The 24162-nt window shown below is 35.2% G+C and overlaps 1 protein-coding gene and 2 pseudogenes across 2 annotated transcripts; all 3 read right to left on the reverse strand.

Moving 5' to 3' along the window:
• Positions 1-9297: 9297 nt before the first annotated feature.
• Positions 9298-12463, reverse strand: LOC107637313 (receptor-like protein EIX1; annotated as a pseudogene).
• An 830-nt stretch (positions 12464-13293) lies between these two features.
• On the reverse strand, positions 13294-15437 carry LOC107637314 (receptor-like protein 6; annotated as a pseudogene).
• Positions 15438-18734: 3297 nt separating this feature from the next.
• On the reverse strand, positions 18735-23554 carry LOC107637316 (receptor-like protein EIX1). Of its 2 annotated transcripts, none has more exons than XM_016340744.3 (2): positions 20276-23554; positions 18735-19117 (listed from the first exon to the last, which is right to left on the reverse strand). In XM_016340744.3, exon 1 carries the CDS (start codon positions 23494-23496, stop codon positions 20278-20280), a length of 3219 nt encoding a protein of 1072 aa, XP_016196230.2. In that variant the 5' UTR covers positions 23497-23554; the 3' UTR covers positions 18735-19117; positions 20276-20277. The 2 variants fall into 2 exon arrangements, with proteins under 2 accessions (XP_016196230.2, XP_020977705.1); XM_021122046.2 differs by lacking the exon at positions 18735-19117 and adding an exon at positions 19538-19827.
• Positions 23555-24162: the final 608 nt, after the last annotated feature.

A 24162-nucleotide genomic window follows, 5' to 3' on the forward strand; every position in this document is an offset into this window, starting at 1 on the left:
GAAGTTGATACAATATTCGTGCTCGTGAGTCGTGACATTCATCTCCATTAATTTTATGTCAATTTTTTTGTCTGTACATCAGCTCAAGTCAATATGCTTAAGTCTTCGCTAATTACGTAGTCAACACGAATATACTTTTATATAAGTTCTCTCAACAAATTGGAGAAAAATAATATATTCGGAATTCTAACTATCAAGTGCTAACATTATTGCTAACAAGCGTTCTAAACATACTAATTAGAGATAGCTTGATGTGGAATTATAACCGGTGCCGCTAGAGTTCCTTTACTCTGTTAGAGTTTTCTTGACTGTTAGAATTCATGTGATAGAGTTTAACTGTGTCGACGAGTCAACGTTTTTTTTTTTTTGGGTCAGAAATAGTGATAACAGTGTTCCTAACAATAATTATGTATTCTTTTTCATGGCTGAGAACCGAAGAGCAGTGATAAAGAGGATCATGGAGAATGACATTTCCATCTAAATAGAAGAGTGCGATTTTAGGAGCGGTCTCAAAAAGTGCATGAACAGCTTGGTTGAAAGACTTTTTGCAGATAAAACCTTATCTATCGGAATAATGGAGAGAGCTTTTTCATGCAATCCGGGGACCACTTGATGGTTTCCGGGTAAGTGAAATTGGACATAATTACTTCTAATTTTTTTTTGAGAAAGAGATTGATGTTATGAGAGTAGAGAAAGGCTCTCTATGGCTATTTAAAGATTTTGTGCTACACACACAAAGGTGGATGCTTGAAACAGCTGGAATCACGCAAGAAATTAACAATTACCTCGTGTGGATCCAATTCTGGGGCTCCCGGAATATTTAAGACAACAGAGGTTGGGAGGAAACTAGGAAACAAAATTGGAACAGTTTTATATATGGGTGTGTTTAATGTCAAAGGCAGAAAAACGAAAATTGTGAAGCTAAAATTGATTTGGATGCTGGGAAGAGGGTGAGAGACTGCTTGAAAGTTGCCGAGCTTGACAAAACTAGGGGTGCACAAGATCCGGTCCGGCCCGAAGATTCGGACCGGACCCGATGACTTCGGGGTTAATTTGGCCCGGCTTTGTTATGGCCCGGTCAGACCCGAGGTTTCAATAGATGGCCCCGGTTATTTATTAAATCGGGTTCGGGTCAAGTCTCGGGTCACCCGGCCCCGGCCCGTTGGACCCATGTAGTTGTTTGCTACTTAATATTTTGTTGTTATAGGTTGGCATGACACTATAAATTATTATTATTATGTTAATCTTGTGTTGGTTGTTAACTTTGTTTTAATTGTCTTTTGAACTTTGAATGTTTAATGTGTAATTGATATAATTGTTATTATGAAACTTTAAATTATTATTATTAGATTCTAAATTATTATTATGCGAATGTTGCATTGTTATGGAATAATTATTTTTCAAAATTTAGAGGTTCAAAAGATGTAGAATCTAATTTTTGGTGATGTCGTGATAAAGTTGATCAAGACCCGGGCTTCACCCGGTTTAGACCCGGTTTAAGTGTGGCCCAAAAGTAACACGATTTCATCGAGTCTAGAGTCGGGTAAGGGTCTCATAAATAGACCCGGTCATTATTTAGGGTCGGGTTCGGGTCACGGCGAACCCAGCTTCACCCCGCCTCATGTGCACCCCTAGACAAAACTATGATTGAAATTGCTCTCCGATATGAAAAAGCTTGAACAATTTGCACATATTGTGCAAGAATTGGGCACGAACATAGGAATTGTCCTGTGCTATTAGAGGATACTAATAATAAGAAGCAGGCTCAAGACATGGTGGGTGAGTGGATAAAAGTAACTCAAATAGGAATTAGAGTTGAACAAAAAGAGGAGGTGAATAATGGGTCTTATCAAGGAAAACCATTTGCAGACTGTATCAGAAAGAAAAAACCAATCCCGGATTGTCTCGCTGAATCTTTCTTTGGACTTGGTATCAAGGAAACCAATGCAAACAAGGAGAATGAAGCACCTCATTGTGACCACATACAAGCTAGTAGTGAAAAAAGTGAACTTGCTGCCCAGAAGGAAAATAGTCTAAGAATGCCACTTAAGGAGTTGGATGAAAAGAGCACAAGCCAGACAGGGGAGAAAACTAATATGAAGAAGTCAAGGAAGTTTCACAAGATTAAAAACTTAGCAAGAAGTAATGGAGAAGAAATTCCAAAGGTGACAGGGGGAAGAGAAGTGCAAATGCAGGGGAGGAGGAAGTGAGCTCAAAGAGGATATGTCTTTGTGAAGGTGATGATGTTGCTGAGATGGTAAGGGGTGCCAGCCGTTTAATGGCACCCAAGTCATCATGAAGTTAATTGTGAGGAATTGCCGGGGTTTGGTGAGACCCCGGACAGTCCACTCTCTTAAAGGGATGTGCAAATCCCACTTTTCCGAGGTGGTCTTTTTATGTGAAACAAAGAATCAACCTCGACTTGTAGAAAGAAAACTTCGATCGTGCGGATTTAGAGATTGGAATTTGGTTGACCTGAATGGTTTATCAGGAGGTATGACAATTGCGTGAAAGGAGAGCATTGAAGTTCAAATAATACAGCAGGGAGCGTACTTTTTTACAACAAGAATAAAGGATGTTAGTAAAGGAGAAGAGTGGAGATTGATTGGTGTTCACCTTAGCACAAGCGATATGGGCAGATTTAACCAATTTCAGGAACTTGCAACTCAATTAAATATTTTTGCTGACAAAATGGTAATATTAGGAGACTTTAATGTAATTAGGTGTCACAGTGAAAAGTAGGGAGGTAGTGTAAAGTCCTCTAGCTCTATAGAAAATTTCAATCAATTTATTAACGAGAACTCTCTCATAGACTTAGGGATGATAGGACAACCATTCATGTGGACCAATAGGCGCGCTGGCGATGAATTAATCAAGGAGAGATTGGATAAAGTGCTAGTGAGGGAACAGTGGCGGGAGAAGTATAGTACAGCAGTAGTGAAGAGGCTCTTTGAAAATGGATTAGACCACTCTCCATTATTATTAGACACTGATCCGCCAAGGTGGTCAACCAAGAGGCAATTTAAATTTTAAGAAAGGTGGTGCGAAAGGAGTGACGTCCGACAAATCATTAAAGATACTTGGAGGAGACAGATTGTGGGCTCACCAATGTATATTCTAGCACAGAAGCTAAAGGACTGCATGCATAAGCTGTTCCAATGGCAATTCCAGAATAACATTAATTTCAAAAAAAAATTTGAAAATGTCTTAATGCTGTTAGAATAATTAAAAGCCGAAGGAGTTCATGGAGGAAGAGAGATTAATGAACTAGAAAAGCAGCTGGAGGCAGTCTATGTGAAGGAAGAATATTATTGGAAGGAAAAATCGAGATGCAAATGGCTAAAGGAAGGGGATCGCAATACAAAATTTTGTCACCAAAAATTCCATGCAAGAAACTAGAAAAATAAAATCTGGGACTAACAAGAAATGATGGTACTATTGCATCTACCCCTGAAGACATAATAAAGGTAGCTGAAGAGTACTTTAAAAATATTTTCTTCATGACAAATGACACTGATCCAAATCATTTTCTTGAAGATTTCCAATTTAGAATTACAGAGTCTATGAACTGAAAACTATTGAGGTTTGTTAGTAATGAAAAAAATTAAGAGAGCAGCTTTCAGAATTTTTTCTACGAGTGCTCTGGGAGAAGATGGCTTCGCGGCCAAATTTTTTCAGAATTATTGGGATATTGTGGGTGAAGATGTCTATAAGGCTGTCTAAAACTTTTTTGGAGGAAGTAGAATGTTGAAAGGACTAAATCACACCCAAATTTGCCTAATTTCAAAAGTCCCTGGTGCTGGAGACATGACTCAGGTGAGACTGATAAGTTTGTCTACCGTTTTTTACAAGATCATTTCTAAAGTGATGGTGCATAGAATGCAAAATGTTATGAATATAATTGTGAGTCCAAATCAAAGTGCTTTCTTGAAGGGTAGATTAATTTCAAACAATATCCTTGTAGCTCATGAATGTATGCATTACTTGAAGAATAAAAAGAAAGGGTTATAGTATGACATGGCTCTAAAGCTGGATTTGAGTAAGGTTTATGATAGAGTCGAATGACACTTTTTATGGTTTATAATGGAAAAAATGGGTTTTGATAAAAAAAAATGGACTTCTTGGATTAGGGAGGTAGTCTCTACTATTTCTTATTCTGTTCTTGTGGAAGGTCAACCATATAGTTTTTTTCAGGCCATTAAGGGAGATCCAACAAGGTGACCCCTTATCACTTTATCTTTTTTTTAATTTGTGCAGAAGGTCTTTCCTTCATGCTACACAAAGCAGAACAAAACAGAGCAATCCAAGGAATTCAAATATATAGAAGATGCCCAACAGTTAGCCACTTATTTTTTGCGGACAATTCGATCCTATTCAGCAAGGCCTCCCCAGACTCATGCAATAACATCTTGACTCTCCTTTTGCAATATGAATACATAAGTGGGCAAAAAGTCAATCTCAATAAATCGGCAGCATTTTTTAGCAATAATACACCTCCTAATATTAGAAAAGAACTTGCAGAGGTATTGTAGATCAATCACATAGGAGCACAAGACAAGTACCTAGGATTACCATCAGTTGTCCAACAATCTAAAAAAGCTACTTTTGGTGTAGTTAAGGAAAAAGTTCAGAAAAAAGTCCAAGCTTGGAAAAGAAACTTACTTTCTGTTGGGGGAAGACATATTTTGATCAAAGCGGTAGGTGAGGCGATTCCAGTATACACCTTGTCATATTTCAAACTCCCTTACAATCTGCTGGACGATATTCACTGGATTCTAAATCAGTTCTGGTGGGGTCAAAAGGGGACGGAGAGGAAGATGGCCTGGATCAGTTAGGAAACGATGTCACGACCAAAATCTGAAGGGGGTCTTGACTTCAAAGATCTGAGGGCTCATAACTTGGCGCGATAAGGGAAGCAGTTTTGGCATGTGGCAACCAAACTAAACTCATTGCTTGCACGACTACTAGAAGACAAGTATTACAGACTCTTAACAACTCTAACAGCAGAGAAAGGTGTTCAACCATTATGGGGGTAGCAAAGCCTTCTTGAAAGAAGATCGGTTATAGAGAAGGGACTCAGATGGAGCATTGGATCTGGCGATATGGTGAATATTTTCAACGACCCATGGCTCCCTCCTCCTTACCCGTTTATCATTAATTTGATCAACCAAGCCTTTCATGGTATTCACCAAGTAAAAGATCTGCTCAATGAAGATAGAAGTTGGAACTGGCCACTGATTGAAGATTTACTTCCTACAAGCACTGTGGAGAGGATTAAAGGTGTCTTGCTAAATAACTCAGGTATTAATTCGTTGATTTGGACTTGGAACAAAAGTAAATTATACGATGTCTCATCCGGTTATAAGATTGCATATAGTTTTCAACATCTCCAAATTGAACAATGCCCTGCTCTCATGCAAAATAAAGGGTTATGGAATTCGATTTAGGGATTGAAGGTGCCAACAAAGATATAGATTTTTGTATGGAGAGCGGTACATGAGAAGCTTCCGGTGCTTAGCAATATCCATAAAAGATTTTTAGCTACTACTCTTTTTTGTCTAAAATGTCAAGCAAAACCAGAAACAATAATACATTGCTTAACTCGATGCCCAATAACAGAGACAGTTTGGAAGGAGTACACGCCGGTGGGAGCTGAATTTGAGACATACCAGACTGAATTTGCTTTATGGTGGATGAGAAGAGTAAGGGCAACAAGATCTGGTAGGGATGAAACGCGAAAATTATTAGAGGGAGATGCTGTATTACTTTGAAATCTGTGGAAGGCTCGTAATTTGTTCATCTTTGAAAAAAAAGAATCATCAGCTTCAGACATCATTGCTGCAACGAAGAAGTTTTGTGAAGAGTTAGAAAGGAGTAAAAATTAATGAATGCTCATGACCTAAGTTACTTTCTCTTTCTTTAAGTTTTTTCTCATTTTTTTACACTTCAAAAATGTATTGTGAGAGAATCCCATTTGCTCTAATTTTATCCCTTTAGACACTTATGATCCTGTCAATTTTATAAAATGCAATTTATCTTTTTTGAAAAAAATATTCTAATTAAAGATATTAAAAAGGCTTTTATAAAATTAATTATACTATGTGTATATTAAAAATTAGAGACTTCGTTGCTATATTAAAATACTTTTTTACCATTTCATACTTTCTTTTATTATATTATTGTAAACAAATTTAATTATCTTTTTATTGATCATTTAGTTAAAAAACATTAGAATCAATATATTATATATATATGTTGAGTTAGATAAATAAATAACATATTAATGATGACAAATTTGTTTGATTTGGATTAGTAATTTAAGTGGGTTTTTGATACTGTAGTTCAAGTGTGCAGGTCAGAGAGAGGGAGAGAGAGAGAGAGGGGGAGAGGAAGAGAGAGAAGTCTTGGAAGCATTGCACCTACACTAAAGGGAGCATTTCGCTAAAAAGAATAACGTTATGAGTTCAGAGAGAAGTCTTGGAAGCATTGCACCTACACTAAAGGGAGCATTCCGCCAAAAAGAACAACGTTATGAGTTTAGAAGTTGGGTTCAGCGTATAGAGTTAAGGTTGTGAATCATCATCTCTTTCTTTGTATTCATTCAGAGGTAAAAGGTAAAAAAGAGAGACATTGAGAAAAAGTCATTGAAAGAAAAGTCTAAGAGAAACACTTGAGAAAAGGCAAGAGTGATTTTAGATTTCTTTTGGTTGTATTTCTGTTTTGTGTCATGTACTTGAGAGGTATCTCTTGCTAAGTTGGGTAAGAACTTAGTGTGTTGAGTTTAGGTAGTTACATAACCAAATCAAGCTTATGTTAAAGTTTGATGTGTCTCAAATAGGATTATGTGGAGTCCTGTGGAATTAGTGTAAGCAATACTTAAAAAAGGAAAAGTCTAGGGGGCCAGCAATTTTGTTAAATTCTGGCCAGCATGTAACCAGCAAAGAAAAGTGAGCCATTGGATGAAATCTCACACCAATCTCACACCATTAAAACCATCATTGATGGTTATTTGATGGCTACAAATCACAAAAGTTGCTGGCCCCCTAGCATTTCTCCTTAAAAAATAGTGAAAATTTCACCAACGTTGTGGTGGAGACTGGATGTAGGTTGCATTGCACTAGACAATTGAACTAGGATATATGGTTGTATCACCTTCTTCGTTTTTGTTCTGATTCTGTTTTTTTGATTTTATGAGACAAAACGAAATTGTTTCCTATATCATACGCTGCGCAGATTAAACAGAAGTCAAATTTTAATTTCTGGTATTAAGACTTTGTTAATCAAAATTAAAGAAGGCCATACATTTAACCCCTTTTAGGTCATCAAGAACCTTCAATATATATATTTTTCACTAATTACTCCATAAATAGCTTATGAGTTTGGAAAACTCCAAATTAATTTGATGATGATCAAACATTATTAAAATAATTAATTACAAAATTATTATTTAAATTTTTAATTCATATTTGTTAATTAATAATTTTGTTGCTTACAGATTTTATCAATGGGCATAAAGAAAGCATGAAGTCCAAAATGGTTGGCAAAAATAATCAGCCTTGTGCAGAAAATGTTTTAAAAAATGTGGCTGAATTATTATTGTGTTAGTTGGGCCAGATTTTATTGTGCAAGTCCAAAACAATTCTTGATGTATGACCAACAAAGCTTGGTCCGAAATTAAAAAGAAGGAAGAAAGCTAGGTTGCATGCTTTCCTCGATTACCTACTACCACTAAGAAATGGATTTCAAATTCAATTAATTTAGTTTTAATGCCTTGGTAACTGGAAAGAGAAAGTTTGAAATTGATTTGATGGCATTAGTTGACTTTACACGTTACAAGGCATGGGGGTTTCGGAAAAAGGAAACTTAATTCATTTTAATTTCTTTTTTCAATTACGTTGAAAGCTTTCCTGCATTCTCTCTCTTCAGATTCGGTCATGTCACAGAGAAGAAGAAGCAAGTTATCAGAGATAAGGCACTGTTGCAGTGAAGCTAGAAGTAAGAAAAGGGCTAAGGTGATGATGTCCTCAGCAAAAAGAAGATCTACAATATGGTGTAGCTGAGATCTTTACCACATATGGTAAGATGTGGTGAAGTAGTCTCAAGATCACCATGTCTAAAAATGGTGGAAGATCCATTTCGGTCAGAGGAAGAAGATCCCTTGGGTATGACTCGTCTCTACTTTTGATCAACCTTCACAGAAGGTAGCTACTGTAGCTACGTGGAGGAAGAGGCAAAAGATAGAGCAGACGGAGCTGTCAAGTATCAAGGACTCATCAAGGGTCAGGAATCCTTTTTGGGAAACAAGTCAAGATGGAAGGCACAGATTGATGAAGCTTGGTGAGAAGGGATGACAGAGAGGTAATTGCATGTTGAATTTTGCATTCGGTTTCCTCTCTCTTCTCTCTGTCCGAACCGGTTTGTTATAAAAGAAGAAGAAGTTAGTTCGGTTTAACCGTTTCAACCTTGGAGGCTTTCCCTTCTATAATAAGGGTGAACAGGTAAGGCTTGAAGCAAGGATAAAAGGAGAGTAAGCACAGAGTTCTCATAGCTACCTAAGCTAACAGAAGTTCTTCTCTTTCAATGTGTTTCATTTTGTATTTTCTTTAGTTTTATCTGTCTTGAGTCTCATGAAAAAAGGCAAACAGTGAGGTTTGTATGAAAAAGTCATACAGCGAAAAAAGACAGAGTATACAAAATTAAAAGAAAAATACATAGATGTCTTAGAGGTCCTTTGTACATCTGTGTTGTGTTTCATGATTCTGTGGGAATTCCCTTATAAGTTGGGTTAGCACTTAACAGTTGAAAGCTTGGTAGGTGACCAAGTCAAGTTCAGGATTGAGGATAGATTCTGGACTTGTCCCAAATAGGAAGGGTAGTTCCTAGGGAGAATTGGTGTTTGTAATCAAGATGATTATAGTGAAATTCCATCATTGTTGTGATGGAGACTAGATGTAGGCTGCATTGCACTTAATAGCTGAACCACGATACTTCTTGTTGTGATTCTCTCTCTCTCTTCTACTCCATATCAGTTTCTGTTCGAAGGAGACAAAATTGAAAAATATCTCTTGCTGGTTACGAGACAAAAAGAAAAAGTCTCTTGACTAGGCACGAGACAAAAACAAGAATATCTCCTCAAAGAATTCTAAAAGACAGCAAGTGTTACTAAGCGAAAAAGGGGCTAAGATTCAACCCCCTTCTCTTAGCCACTGATAACCATTAATAGCTAATTAAAAGAATCAAGTAACCATTTTCACAGATACTAATGCACAAAAATGGAAGGGTTACATACCTGTATACTTATGATCTGATTCTTTTTAATTTAGCCATCTTAATTGCAGCAAATACATAAAGCTTGTCATATAGATCATTAAAGAACTTGAAATAAGCATATCTCCAAGATTTCTTCAAAATCAATGAGCAAAAAACTCCCCAGAACCCCATAATAAATCCAATTGCCAAAGCAATGTAAAACCCCTCAGTAAAAAATTGTTCTTCGTGATCATCATTTCCATCAACTTGATTCTGTGTAGGAATGAGACAGGTTCTGTTGAGAGGAGCACCACATAATTTTGGATTTCCTATATAAGCAGATGCATCTCTAGTTTGAAGTTGGGTACCGAGTAGAATTTGGCCTGATAAATCATTATATGATAGATCAAGAACACTGAGACGATCTAGCTGAGAGAGTTGTGAAGGAATCCTTCCAGACAATTGATTTCTAGATAGATCAAGAAAATCCAACGATTTCAATTGTCCAACACCTTGAGGAATATTGCCAACTAACTTGTTCCTCGAAATGTTAAGAGAAACTAAACCAACAAGTCTCATCATGTCACTTGGAATCTCCCCATTGAATCTGTTACTTGATAAATCAATGCTTCTCAATAGTCCTAATGTGCTTCTGTATTTTGACATTTTTCCTTTCCATATAAGTGAAGCACTATCAGCATTAATTCCTAAGCTGGTAATGCCATCAAAATCATCATAATATGCATCATAAGCATAGAAATATCAACCTTTGAATTTGCTTGACTTGCCATTGCAGAAAGATTGCTTATGCATTTAGGTATATTCCCTGAAAGACTATTCAAAGAGAGGTCCAACAAATGAAGCTCATCAAGATTACATATACTTAGAGGCATGCTCCCATGAAACTGATTGGAATGCAAGCTAAGTATAAACAGATTTGAAAGATTATTTCCAATCCAACTAGGGAATGGCCCAGTTAAATTATTCTTCGCAGCATCAAAAAGTTTTATCCATGTGCAATTAACAAAGGACAGAGGTATTTCTCCAGAAAAATTGTTATCACCTAGATGTAATGACTGAATTTGCCTCAATGATCCCATAGATATCGGTAAGCTGCCATGAAAATAATTGTTGGACAAATCTAGGAAGCCTAGAGATTGGAAATTCATCAAACAGTCTGGAAGCTGTCCTCTAATGTGATTATTTGACAAATCTAAATATTCAGTGTTCACAGACACGTTAGAACACACAAAAAGATTTGCTGTTGAAAACATGTTGTTGGACAGAAACACTTGTGCTGGCATTGAAAGAAATGCTGGACTGGGCCTTCAAAAGAATTTGAGCTCAAATCAATCTGCAAGGCACTCTGAGGAATCAAAGGTAAATTTTCAATTTTTCTTTTGAAATGGTTGTGGGAAATATTCAATTTTACCATTGTGGGAAGGAATTCCCAGAACCAATTAGGAACATTGCTAGATATTTCAGCTTCAGAAATATCCAACCAATTCATGTTATGTTGGTTTTGAAGCTATTTTGGAAAGTCAGGGCCCAAAATGCAAGATGCCAATTTAATCTTGATTAATTTGAAAGGGGAACCCACTCATTGCTAATGTTAAAGACCAATGAATTATGAGATAAATCCAAAGTTAATAACATGGAAAGTTTAGAGAAATGAGCCTCAGATATCAAACCTTCCAATGAGTTATTTCCAAGCCTTAACTCCCTCATTGGATAGTTGTCCAATGCCTTCATGCAAAGTTCCATTTAATCCATTGCTATCAAGTCGTAACACTTGCAATGATGAAAATGAAGAAAGGTCTGACACCATACCTGTAATTTCATTCCATCCCATATTCAAAGTTTGCAATTGCTTGTGATTACAATTGGACAATGCTTTAGCAAACTCATGAAACTGGCCACTCAACCTGTTTCCAGAAAGGTCTAATTCTCTCAAGCTGCAAACATGAAACAATGATAAAGGTATTTGGCCTTCGAGTTGGTTGCTGGCAAGACTCAAGTATTCAAGAGAGCTCAATTCCCCTATGGATTGTGGTATAGTTCCCCTCAGAGAATTGTGATCCAAATTGAGCATGGCTAGGCTGCTAGTAGAGTTCATTAACCATGGAAATATCAAAGAAGAGTTCATCAAATTGTTGCCAGAGAGATCCACAAATGACAGAGAAGTGGAGAAATTTGCAGCAGAAGAAAGTGATGAGGGGATGGAATCTGAAAGATCACAACCATTGAAGTCCAAGTATTGTAGATGAGAAAGACCACTCACTAGTTGTTGCCAATTGTTTGCAGTGCTAAGATTAACCTTAGGGAGTGAAAGATGCCTCAGAAATGAAAGACGAGATAACCATTGCAAACCAGAACTCAAAGATATTTGGTAAGAGGAGCTAAGGTCAAGATACTCCAAATTTGAAAGATTTCCAAAATTTTCAGGAATAGTTCCATTGAAATCATTTTCACTTAAATCCAAATATTTCAAGGATAAGAGACTTCCAAGTTGTGGAGGAATGTTCCCATGAAAAGAATTGGATCCGAAATGAAGGTACACTAAATTGGAGAGGTTTGAAATTTGAGGAGGAATTTCTGCAAAGAGGCTATTATATCCAAGATCAAGATATTCCAAGAAGAGCATGTTGCCAAACTGATGGGGTACTTTTCCTTGGAAGCCAGAGTGTGAAAGATTGAGGTATCTCAAATGGGTTAAAGAGGCAATAAAGATAGGAATTGATGGGGTGAGATTGAAGGAAATGTAACTAAGATCCAAATAGTTCAAATGATGCAACTCAGCCAGTGCTGTAGTAATGGAGCCAGCTCTTACATGATCAGAAACATGAAGATCAAGCTTCAAAACATGGCCTGTTTCACTGCTACACTGAATTTGTTCCCAGTTACAACACTTTTTTTTTTTATTCTCTCTATGTCCCCAAGAAGAAAGCCAAGCATTGTTGTTGAGATGAAAACCCTGTTTCAAAGTAAGTAGTGCTTGCCTTTCACTCTCTATGCACTTCACAGTAACGTTGCCAATCATGGGGTTTATGCATTTCTCTCTTTCCTATCGGAGAAAGAACGTGATGCTGCATTGACCCTGAACGGAACGGTAGGATATAGTTCTATCAACTTCTCAATGTTTTGTTTCCGATTTCACTTATTTGTATTGCCTATCATGTATGGTGTTTCTTGCAGGAACTTTGTGGTCGTACATTGGTGGTTAGAGTGGGTATAGACAAGGGTGAAGCTTAACAGGAGGATCAGAATCTGCATAGAGATGGCTGCAATTTATCTGTTTATCGGTAACTATAATTACTTTTCTGTTTTTTGCACAATGTATTGAATCATTTTCCCCCCTCTATCGCTATTGCATATAAAGCTTATGGATGGGTGATTTATTGAAAAAAATTTCATGGCATGAGGTAACAGAACATCCCATTTAGATGTATGCTCTTTGCAAAATCCTCAAGTTTACTAATACTCCTTAGATGTTGAACACAACAAGATTGGATTTTATGCTAAAATTTGGTTTGATGATTACTTGAACAGCTCAAGAAAAAAAAAAAATAGCACACACCCACTTGGTCTATATATTAGTTTAAGCCGATACATGTTGATGGGGGGAGTTTAAATCAGCTTTTTTCTTTTTTTAATGTTGTTTGGGGTTTCCTTCCTTTACTGCTTAATTTGTGTTTCCCAATCTGAATAAAGTTTTTTCTTTCCTCCCTCCTTTTTTTTTCCTTCTACAATGTGTAATAACTATATTATCTCTATCTAAAGTAATGAATAGTGCAGAGTACTACCCAAAATAAATAAATAAAAATTGAATAGTGCAGAGTAATAATGATTTACTTGCTTTAGAAACATCTAAAAACTTTTCATCTCACACTTGCTAAACACAATCGTAGTAACTAAAAAAAGACACATAGCAACTTGAAAGTATAAACATAAAGGAAATTTAGTTCATACTCTTATTAACTATAAGCTCTAGTTTCTAGATTTTAGACAACAAACAGTACACTTCATCCATCCAACCCTGCCTGCACTAACACCAATGTATGGTAGGAATTCCTGTTTCTTGATTTTGACTCAAAACACCCTCTTCAAGCACATAAATATGTCTTGGCTGAAAGCACTTCCCAATGCTAGCCCAGCAACAAGTCCACCACCATAGCCAATCAAAATTATTTTCCAGTTGAAGAAAGATTCTGATTCGGAGTCTTGATCACCATCAAATGTCAGTGGTGGAGGCTTAGCATGATCACATTTTCTGGACACCTGCATCCCACAAAAGCCTCGGTTTCCCATGAACGAATTGTTTTCAAATGTGTTGAATTGCTTACTTTCTGGTATTGGACCTGAGAGATTGTTGAAGGACACGTTAAAGAACTCCAGAAATTTGAGTCCTATTAACTGTTGAGGAATTTGTCCTGAGAGGCGATTGCGAGAAAGATCCAATGCTTCAAGATTAGAAAGCTTTCCAAAGGATGATGGAACATTGCCAGAAAGCATGTTATTTGACAAGTTGAGCAAAACAAGACGCGTCAAATCCCCCATGACATTTGGAATTTCTCCAAAGAGTTTGTTGCTTGAAAGATCAATGGCTATCATAAAATAGAAGTCCTGTTGAAGCTCCTGATAATCCATAACAACCCCTTTGCTAGACATTGTGAATGAATAGGAAATGTCTCTAAAGTCTAAACCAATACTGATTTGGAAATTGAATAGTGCTGTCCTCATATTGTAGTTGACTTATGTTGGAAGCTGTCACGGATTCCAATTCCTAATCATTTCTGGAGCCAAATTTCTAGAGAATTCATTGTGAGAAAGATCAATGATATGAAGCTTGAGAAATGTGCATCTTGTTGGGCACATTATAGCTCCATGAAATTCATTAGACCGTAAAGCAATAACTTTCAACTCTGGAAGAGTGCTCAGCCAATAAGGAAAGCAATCATTGATTCGGTTGTCTCACTTCAAGAAATTCTAGCCTTTTACAATTGACCAAAGCTCTTGGTAGCTTACCTTTCAAGGTATTATTGCTGAAATCAATCATCTTCAGGTTACTCCCAGCCATATATGTTTGAGGAATGGGGCCAACCAATTTGTTTCCTTGGAGCACCAAAGCTTGGAGAGATTGGCTAAAGCTTCCCAAGCATGAAGGAATCACACCACTTAAGTTATTATAGGAAAAATCAAGAATCACAAGTGATTTCAAATTGCAAATCAATGGGGATATTCTTCCTGTCAATGAATTGCCATAAGCAAACAAACTCTGGAGATTTCTTTTTCTCCACATCCAACTGGATATTGACTTGATATCGTTGTTTCCAACATCAACACTTCCCAACTGATCCAGTTCTTGAATAAAAGGGGGGAACTCCACCAAATTGCATGACGCCAAGGGTAAAACTTCTAATGGAGGGTGAGTTACAATTTTAGAATCTTCTCCAGGGAACAGAGTGAGTTTGTTGTATGACAACCCAAGAAAAGAAAGCATTTTGAGATTCAAAAGCATATCAAGGTCCAACCGTCCTTCCAACTCATTGTTGTCTAAAGAGAGAAAAGTAAGATTCTCTAGTGTAAAAACTAAAAAGAGAGTGCGGAATTTCACCTCTAAGGTTGGTTTGTTGAAGATTCAGAAAATGTAAACTAGTTAGGTTCATTATCCAAGATGGAATTTCCCCACTTAAATTGCATGAAAACAAATCTAACTTCTCAAGTGGAGGAATAGTTACATTGGAATAAGAATCTCTTTTATTGAGCAAAGACAATTTGTGCGAGATAAATCAAGCCAAGTAAGCCTCTTCAACCTCAGAAACATGTTAAGTTCTATCTGTCCTTGCAATGAATTGAAGCTTAAAGAAAGAACTTCAAGATTGACTAGTCTAAAAAGAGAGTGAGGAATTTGGCCTTGAAGATTGTTATACTCAAGATCTAAGTATGCCAAATCTGTTAGGTTCATTATCCAAGAGGGAATTTCGCCATGCAAATTACATGATCTCAATCCCAAGTTTTGAATTGGAGGAAGAGTTTCATTGGAAGAACTTATCCCTGGGAGCAAAGATAATTTGTTTCCGGATAAGCCAAGATTATTAAGCATTTTTAGCTTGAAAAACCTCTCGATTGGGAATTCACCATATAACTCACAATAGAAAAGCTCAAGTTTTCGCAAAGATGTAAAATTTGTGAGCATATCAGGTATAGTAGATGAAATGGTCACAAAACCAAGACGGAGGACTTCAAGACTAGTTGCATTTTGAATCAAGCTTCTTAGAGTGGATATCTTGAGTTGCAACTTGTTGATTGGATTTGGAGGAATATACTCAAAATATCTTGAGACAAACTTGTACACACCTAAATACCATAAGTAGGGCTAGAAGTGAGTCGAGCTGAGCCGAGCTAGACCAAGCTCAAGCTCGGCTCACGAAAATTGAGCTTGGCTCACGGCTCGACTCATTAACAATCGAGCTTATTTCTTAAGTTCAAGCTCGGCTCACCAAAAGCTCACGAGCTGGCTCGAGCTCACGAGCTGGCTCAAATAAGAGAAACATAAATACATAATCTATAATTTTATATCAATAAATTATAACTTATATATTTTTAAAAATATTTGAAAAGATCAATTTTATATATTGTTTATCTATCAATAAATTATAAATTTTTTATTTATGTCCTATATTAAAATATATATATATATATATAATCGAGCCAGTTCACGAGCTAATGAGTTGAGTTTATCCAAACTCAAGTTCGGCTCATTTAATTTATGAGCTCAATTTCAGGCTCAAGCTTGGCTCACCAGCTTACGAGCTTAGCTTATCGAGCTGTTAACGAGTCGAGCTCGACCTGACTCATGAGCTGGCTTGACTCACTTCCAGCCCTAACCATAAGTGTCCAATTTTATTCTTAATATATATTCTTAAAATAAATTTAGAAGTAGTGTATATTATTATTTATTAAAACAAAAAATATTTTAAATACTTTATATCATTAAAATAAAACATTAAAAAATTTATTTATGTTTTAATATCAACAAAATAACAAAATATCATTTCAATTCATCTAAAAAATACTTTATATTTTATATATATTTATATTTCTGTATCTTATAAAACTTTTAAATTCGTGTGTCGGTATATCCCGTGTCATATCGTGTCTCGTGTCCATGTGAATGTTCGTGCATCATAGTCAATAATAGTCAATGACAAGATAAAGAAGAGGAAGAAATTGCGTCGACAAAACAAGAGACAACAAGAACAACCCCATTTTTATATATTTGTTTAAAGGTTTTTCATGTATGGCACACACAAACAGTTTTTATACTAAAGGACTCGAAGTTGATGACTTAGATATATAAGAAGAAAATGATTACATCTGATCACCATTTTATTTGATTGTATACTCACAAAAAGTAAATGAGGACAGGAAATTCGACAAAGACATTCAAACCAAAGATATATAACTTGTCAAGTGTGGCCCAAATGCTTCCACTCACTCAACGTAGTCTATACTCATAAGACTCATGACTTGAACTATTGACTTAACAAGTCAACTTATTATGTTCATCACACTATTGAATTATTTATGCTTAATTTTTAAAAAATATTTATTATGAATAAAAAATTAATAATACTATGTGAAGATAAGAATTTCGCTGGCATACAACTCCAACTTCAAATTCGAGTGGCTTAATTTAATTGCTTAAATTAAAGAAATCCACTGATGGAATAAAATTTCAAAACAGGAAAAGGATGTGATTTTAAAATAAAACAAGAACAACCCCATTTTTATACATTTGTTTAAAGGTTTTTCATGGCTTGACCAAAAAAAAAAAGGTTTTTCATGGAAAGTATGCCACACACCAAACCGTTTTATACTAAAGGACTCGAAGGCGATAACTTAGCTATATAAGAAGAAATTAAGAGAATAAGTCTTTTTTGTTACACATCTAATCACCTTTTTATTTGTATGTATAATGTAGATCTACCATGTTACTGTAGCAAATTAGCTGTTGGAATGCACTTGTATCATGGTAACTCTAGAAAAAATTTTGTTAGAATTTGCTATTACGTTGAAATATTTATATGATTTTATAGTATATTTATTATTTTTAATTATAATATTTAAAAATAAACAAAAATAATAGAATGAATGATTATAAATATTTTTAAAATATCATTTATATTTATGCTCTAAAATATATAAATATTATTTTTTCGTGTGTTTTGGGGAAGAAAAATTGGCTTTCTAATCCCTTATATTGGGTTGTGCGAATATTTCAGCATATAAATGAGAAAATTTTGTAGTTGAAGTTGACACTGTTTGTTCATTTTAGAAAAAAACTAATGACATTATCTCCACTAACTCTGTGTCAATTTTCTCCTGTACATGGTCAATTTTTATGCTGCTAGTGCACTTAATTAAATTTGGATTGGAAGTTCAAGTCCATAAGCTCAAGTCTTCTCTAATTCCGTAGTCAACATGAATTCATGTTCATATAAGTTCTATCAACAATTTGGAGAAAATTTTTATGTTTGTAATTCTGATAGCTTAGTGCTGACGCCTGACAGCATAATATTTTAAAGGTTGTTGCTATGCCTTAAAAAGACTACTTAAAGATATTACAGAAAAATAAAGAAAATATAAAACAAATATTCATTTTTTCAAATTTTTTTTATACATTCAATGCATTAAAAATTAAATATTTTTTTATTTATTCCCTTTAAACAATATTCTTATTCTTTAATCAAATCCTATTTAAAGTATTTTTCTCTCGATAAATTCATTTTTAACGGTTATTTATATGACTTCATGGTAAATTGAACTCATAATACTAACCTTATTTATGGGTGTCCAATTCAATCTAATTTGTTCGAACACGGTTAATAACCTAACCGTAAAAATCTAGTTAAGAACGGAACAGAACAGATTGAGCTGCAGATATGGTAGGATGCGAGTTTAGACCTAATCCTATTATTCAATCAATTTGTACTCCTAATATAATATAGTATTTATTAAAAATTATTATACATGTATAATAAAATTGATAGAGATTGCACTTAACTCATGTCTTCTCCCTTTTAAAATTTTAACATGAATTTTATTATAATTTTGTTTCTTTTAATTTTAATGGACTTAATTTTATATTTTTTAATTAATATATTTATAAAATATGAAATAATTAAATATTGTGTGTGATTGAAAAAAAATTAATTTATTACATATAAGATTGGATAGAGTTGAGTGTAGAACTTTAGGGTATAAATAGAGCTAATCTTGAAAATTCTCAATTTGCAAATAAAACAATGTTAAATTTAAAAAAAAAAATTAAACTCGCAAATAAAATTATAGTAGAATCTAAATTCTACTCGATATGGGCCCTACTAATAATTTTAAACTTTCAACTTTTAAGTAGACTAAGTATAGTTCATTATAAAATAAACATCGTAATTCAGCCTGATAGATTTGGTAAGCAGAAATTAAAAAAAAAAAAACAGAACTACCACGAGTCCATAAGCACTTCCATAATAACTAACACTTAATATCGTCCCCGAAAATAAATTACAGCAATAAAACAAGGTTAAGTTTGACAATCACACTCATATAACAAATACTATGCAATATAGGTGAAATGTGAAAAAGCATCCTCTTCCACACTCCACCCTGCAGCCACAGCAGTAAACCTAAACAGGGCTAAAATATACAAACATAATGCTTATTATATTAACAAACTTTTTTCTTATATTAACTGCATCACTAAATGTTATTGGTCTCCTTCCAAATGGATACACATGCATGAAGATTCTAGCTGTATCACAAACAAGGCTCTATCTTTTCAACTCAATATACTGTGTACTCTTTTTGCCTGAAAGATATGACATCATTACATGTTAGGTAATATTCAAAATATATAAAAGTGTTAAAGAGCAGAAATATATAGGAAGAATATATGCATTAAGATATATAATATATATTAATTAAAATCAACGGTTAAAATTACTGAAACACCTCAGATACATTTGAAAACTTTCCAAATATATATTTAAGTAACATAAAACCACATCCCATATACATATTTACATATATTATTATCACAAGAACAAGTTCACATGATTACAATTGTATATGTAAGAATGTATATATAAAGCCTAAAAATAATAAAAGGGCCGTGTGATGAACATGCATGTATAAAAATTAAAAAGTGAAAAACATGAATAATATTTTATTCATGACACTGAGTCACGCAGCAATGAAATATATAAAGGCAACTTCTCCCATAAATATGCTAAAAATATCTTCTCATGATGATTCTTATTTAAAAAGTGAAATTTATTTGTTTAGCAACATTTTTAATAAAGGTAACACTTTTATTTTAAATAAAAATCAAATTCTACAATCTATCATCCAATGATCAAAATGAAGTATCTTCACATGATGACACTTCATAATATCTTTATTGGAATAGCCACCATATATAAAACCAAGCTTCTCACCCATATATAATATCTAATCAGAAAATATAGAGTGATCTGAAAAGGCATCCTCTCCAAACTTCATCAATATGCACCTACAAATCTACAACACATGTAAATACTTACCAAACATGATACTTATTCTCAATAACTGAATTATGCACTTATCTCACTTCAAATAGATAACTATGAAGATCTACCTTGCATCACACGAATTCATGTTCAGTAAAATTCACCATTTGCAGTAATGGCAACAGGTAGCACATATTCAGAGTAACAAAATGCTAACCATATTATATACGTAAGCTACTGTTTTAGCTAGGAATTAATCAACTAAGCTATGTTTTAACCATTAAAAAACAATAATAAACGGTTTGGTGTGTCCAATTTAAAACTTCAACAATAAAGAAGTACATTTTAACATTTTAGCACTACTATATTTTATTTCATTTGCATAGAGCAGATATTAATTTTTTTGATATACCAATATTATGAATATAACAACTATATCAACAATAATAAAAACTAGAAGAAATGGAAACGGTGCATACCTTCATATTTGAGATCTGATCCTTTTGAATTTGGCCACCTTGATCGCTGTAAACACATAGAGGTTGTCATAGACATCACTCAACAACTTGAAATAAGCATATCTCCAAGATTTCTTCAAAATCAATGAGAAGCACACTCCCCAAAATGCCATAACAAATCCAGCAGCCATAGCAATGTAGAACCCCTCGCTTACAAATTGTTCATCATCATCACCATCAGCATCATGTTCACTGATCTGGTGACCATGAATGGGACAAGTATTGTTGAGGGGAGCACCACAAAGTTTTGGATTTCCTGCATAAGCAGATGCATCCCTAGTTTGAAGTTGCGTGCCAAGTGGGATTTCTCCGGATAAATCATTGTATGACAAGTCAAGAACACTGAGATCGTCAATCTGAACAAGCTGTGAAGGAATTGTTCCTGACAAATGATTTCTGGATAGATCAAGAAAATCTATTGACTTCAGTTGTCCAATAGTTGGAGGAATGTGTCCACTAAAAAAGTTTCTTGAAATATTTAAAGAAACCAAGCCAATAAGAGTCATCATCTCAGTTGGTATTTCCCCTGTTAACCTGTTGCTGGAGAAATCAATACTTCTCAACAATCCCAGGGTGCTTCCATATTTTGACATTTTCCCTTTCCATGTCAGTGACGCGCTATCATTATAAACTCCGGAAACTTCACTTATAGCGTCATCACGGCTAAACTCATTGCGATATTCATAATGATAGTCATGGGTAATGGTTGCATTTGATTTTTCTTGAGTGGCCATAGCAGACAGATTACTTATGCATTTAGGTATACTGCCAGACAGAATATTTAAAGAGAGGTCCAAGACACGAAGTTCATAGAGATTGCACATGTTTAATGGAATGTTACCATGAAAATTATTGGAATGTAAGCTAAGTACAAGTAGCTTTGGAATATTATCCCCAATCCAGCTTGGTATTCTTCCTGACAACTTATTACGTGCAGCATCAAAAATTTGTAGTTGTGTGCAATTATGCAAGGATGATGGTATCTCTCCTGAAAAATTATTCCCTCCTAAATGTATTGACTGGATATTTCTTAATGACCCCAGAGACTTTGGCATGTTTCCATAAAACTGATTATTGGATAAATCTAGGACTACCAATGACTCAAAACCCCTCCAACAATCCGAAAGTTCTCCTCTAAGGTCGTTGTTTGACAAATCCATAAATCTCATGTTTTTGGTCGAGTTTGCACATAAAAGAGGATTTGCAATTGAAAAACTGTTATTAGACAAAAAAGTTTGTGAAGTAGTTGAAAGAAATGCTGGAATTGGGCCTTCAAATAAATTGAAGCTCAAATCAATTGAACGAGGTTGGTCAGAAACAATAGCTGGTAGAATTGGGCTTTCAATTTTTCCTCGAAAACGGTTGTAAGAAATATTCAAATTCAACATCTGAGAAAGGGGTTCCCAAAACCAATTAGGAACAGTGCTAGAAATTCCAGCACAGGAAATATCCAAATTTTCAATCATGGTTTGGGTATGAAGCCATGTTGGAAAGTTAGGCCCCAGCTTGCAACAGGCCAAATAAATGTTACTTAAATTAAAAAGGGGAACCCAGTCGTCGCTAACATTAAAAACTAATGCATTATGAGACAAATCCAAAGACTCAAGATAGTAAAGTCTTGAGAAATGAGTTTCAGATATCAAACCTTTCAACAAGTTATTTCCAAGGCTTAACTCAGTTAAGTTGGATAGTTCTCCAATACCTTCATGTATGCTTCCATTTAATCTGTTGTTACCAAGTCGTAACTCTTCCAAAGATTGAAGCTGAGAGAGGTCAGACACCATCCCCGTAATTTCATTCCATCCCATATCCAACAATTTTAAGGGTTTATGAGCACAACGAGAAAACTCTCGAATATATTCATGAAACTCCCCTGTCAACTTGTTCTTGGATAGGTGTAGTTCTACCAAATTGCAACTATGAAACAAGGATAGAGGTATTTGGCCTTTGAGCTCATTATTTGCAAGATTTAACTCCTCAAGGGAGCTCAAGTCCCCGAATGTTTCTGGAATGGTTCCTGTTAAACCATTATCATTCATTCTGAGAGTGACAAGGCTACCAGTGGAATTCATTAACCATGGGAATATGAAGGATGCATCCCTTAGAGAGTTGTAAGAGATATCCACATATGAGAGAGAAGTGGAGAAATTGGCAGGGGATGCAAGTGATGAAGTGGGCACAGAATCGACAAGATTGCAACCATTCAAGTCTAAATATTGAAGATGAGAAAGGCTACTCACTTGTTGTTGCCAATTGCTGGCACTACTGAGATTCACCCAAGGAAGCGAAAGATACCTCATGGTTGAAAGTTGAGACAGCCATTGTAAATCAGAATTTATTGGCACGGTTTTGTCCAACAAAGAGAGGTCAAGATACTGCAAACGGGAAATATTTTTGAATTGACTAGGAATAGTTCCGGTGAATGCATTTCCACTGAGATCAAGATGTTCCAAGGATAAGAGGTTTCCAAGCTGAGGAGGCAGTGTTCCATTGAAGTTATTATGACTAAGATCCAAATATGTCAAGGATGACATATTTGTGAGTTGAAGAGGGAATTCTCCAACCAGATAATTGAAACTAAGATCAAGGTACACTAAATGGGAGAGATTTGAGAATTGAGAAGGGATTCGTTGCGAATAATCAAATGCATTCCCTCCAAGATCAAGATACTCGAGGAAGAGCAGATTTCCCAATTGAGGGGGTATCTTTCCAGTGAAGGAACAAGAAGAGAGATTGAGGTGTGTTAAAAAGGTTAAAGAGGCAATGAAATGAGGGATGGATGGAGTGTGAGTAAAGTGATGACCACTAAGGTCCAAATACTTCAAATGATGTAACTCACCCAGTGATGGGCTTATGGATCCACGAGTGTAATAATCAGCATGAAGATCAAGCATGAGAACATGGCCAGTTACATTGCTGCACTTGACGCCTTCCCAGTTGCAACACTCCTTCTGCTGCTCCCCATCTCCCCATGAAGACAGCCAATCATCATCATCCGTGACATTGAAGCCACGTTTCAGAAAAAGCAGAGCTTGCCTTTCACTCTCAATGCACTTCCCACTTGCCACCACCGCTACACTGCTGGTCCATGCAAGTAGCTGCACCACCAACACCACATAAACTACACCGTTCATCATCATCGTTCCAAGCAGACAATATTTGAAGTTAAGTTGTTGTATCATATCATATGTGTGTTCAACAAGCTAAGTACATATTACCAATTTATAACCAACTGATTCAAATCATATTTCTCACTCAACAATCAACATACTCGTGTGGAAGGGGACATAACATAACTTGTCAAGTGTGGGGCCAAATGCTTCCACTCACTCAACTTAGTCTATGCTCCTATGACCTATTCACTTAACAAGTCTACTTAATATATTTATATGATGGAATCAAAATTCAAAAAAGCTTTCCTACTTTCATGAGATCTTGCTAATTTATGTACGATACGTTGCATATTTCCAATTTTATAACCAACTGATTCAAATTAACAATATAATCAACGCATAATGAGGACAGCGAATTCCCACAAAGACTAATTCAAACCAAAGATATATAGTAAATCTAATATAAATAACTTGTCCAGTGTGGCCCAAATGCTTCCACTCACTCAACGTACTCTATACTCACATCACTCATGACTTCAACTATTGACTTAACAAGTCAGCTTATTATGTTCATCACACTAGCTATGAATTATTTATTGTTAGTTCTTTCTTAAATATTTATTATGAATAAAAAAATTAATAATATTACGTGATAATATATAAGAGATACTTTCGCTTGCTTAATACTCCAATTTCAATTTGAGTGCTTTAATTAGAGAATTCCACTCATGAAAT

The sequence above is a fragment of the Arachis ipaensis genome, chromosome B4 (assembly GCF_059453495.1).
Source record: "Arachis ipaensis isolate K30076 ecotype BB chromosome B4, ASM5945349v1, whole genome shotgun sequence".
NCBI lineage: Eukaryota > Viridiplantae > Streptophyta > Magnoliopsida > Fabales > Fabaceae > Arachis > Arachis ipaensis.

What these genes read in the sequence shown, in the direction of transcription:
- LOC107637316 (XM_016340744.3), bottom strand. Translation starts at nt 23,496, where the DNA reads ATGATACAACAACTTAACTTCAAATATTGTCTGCTTGGAACGATGATG.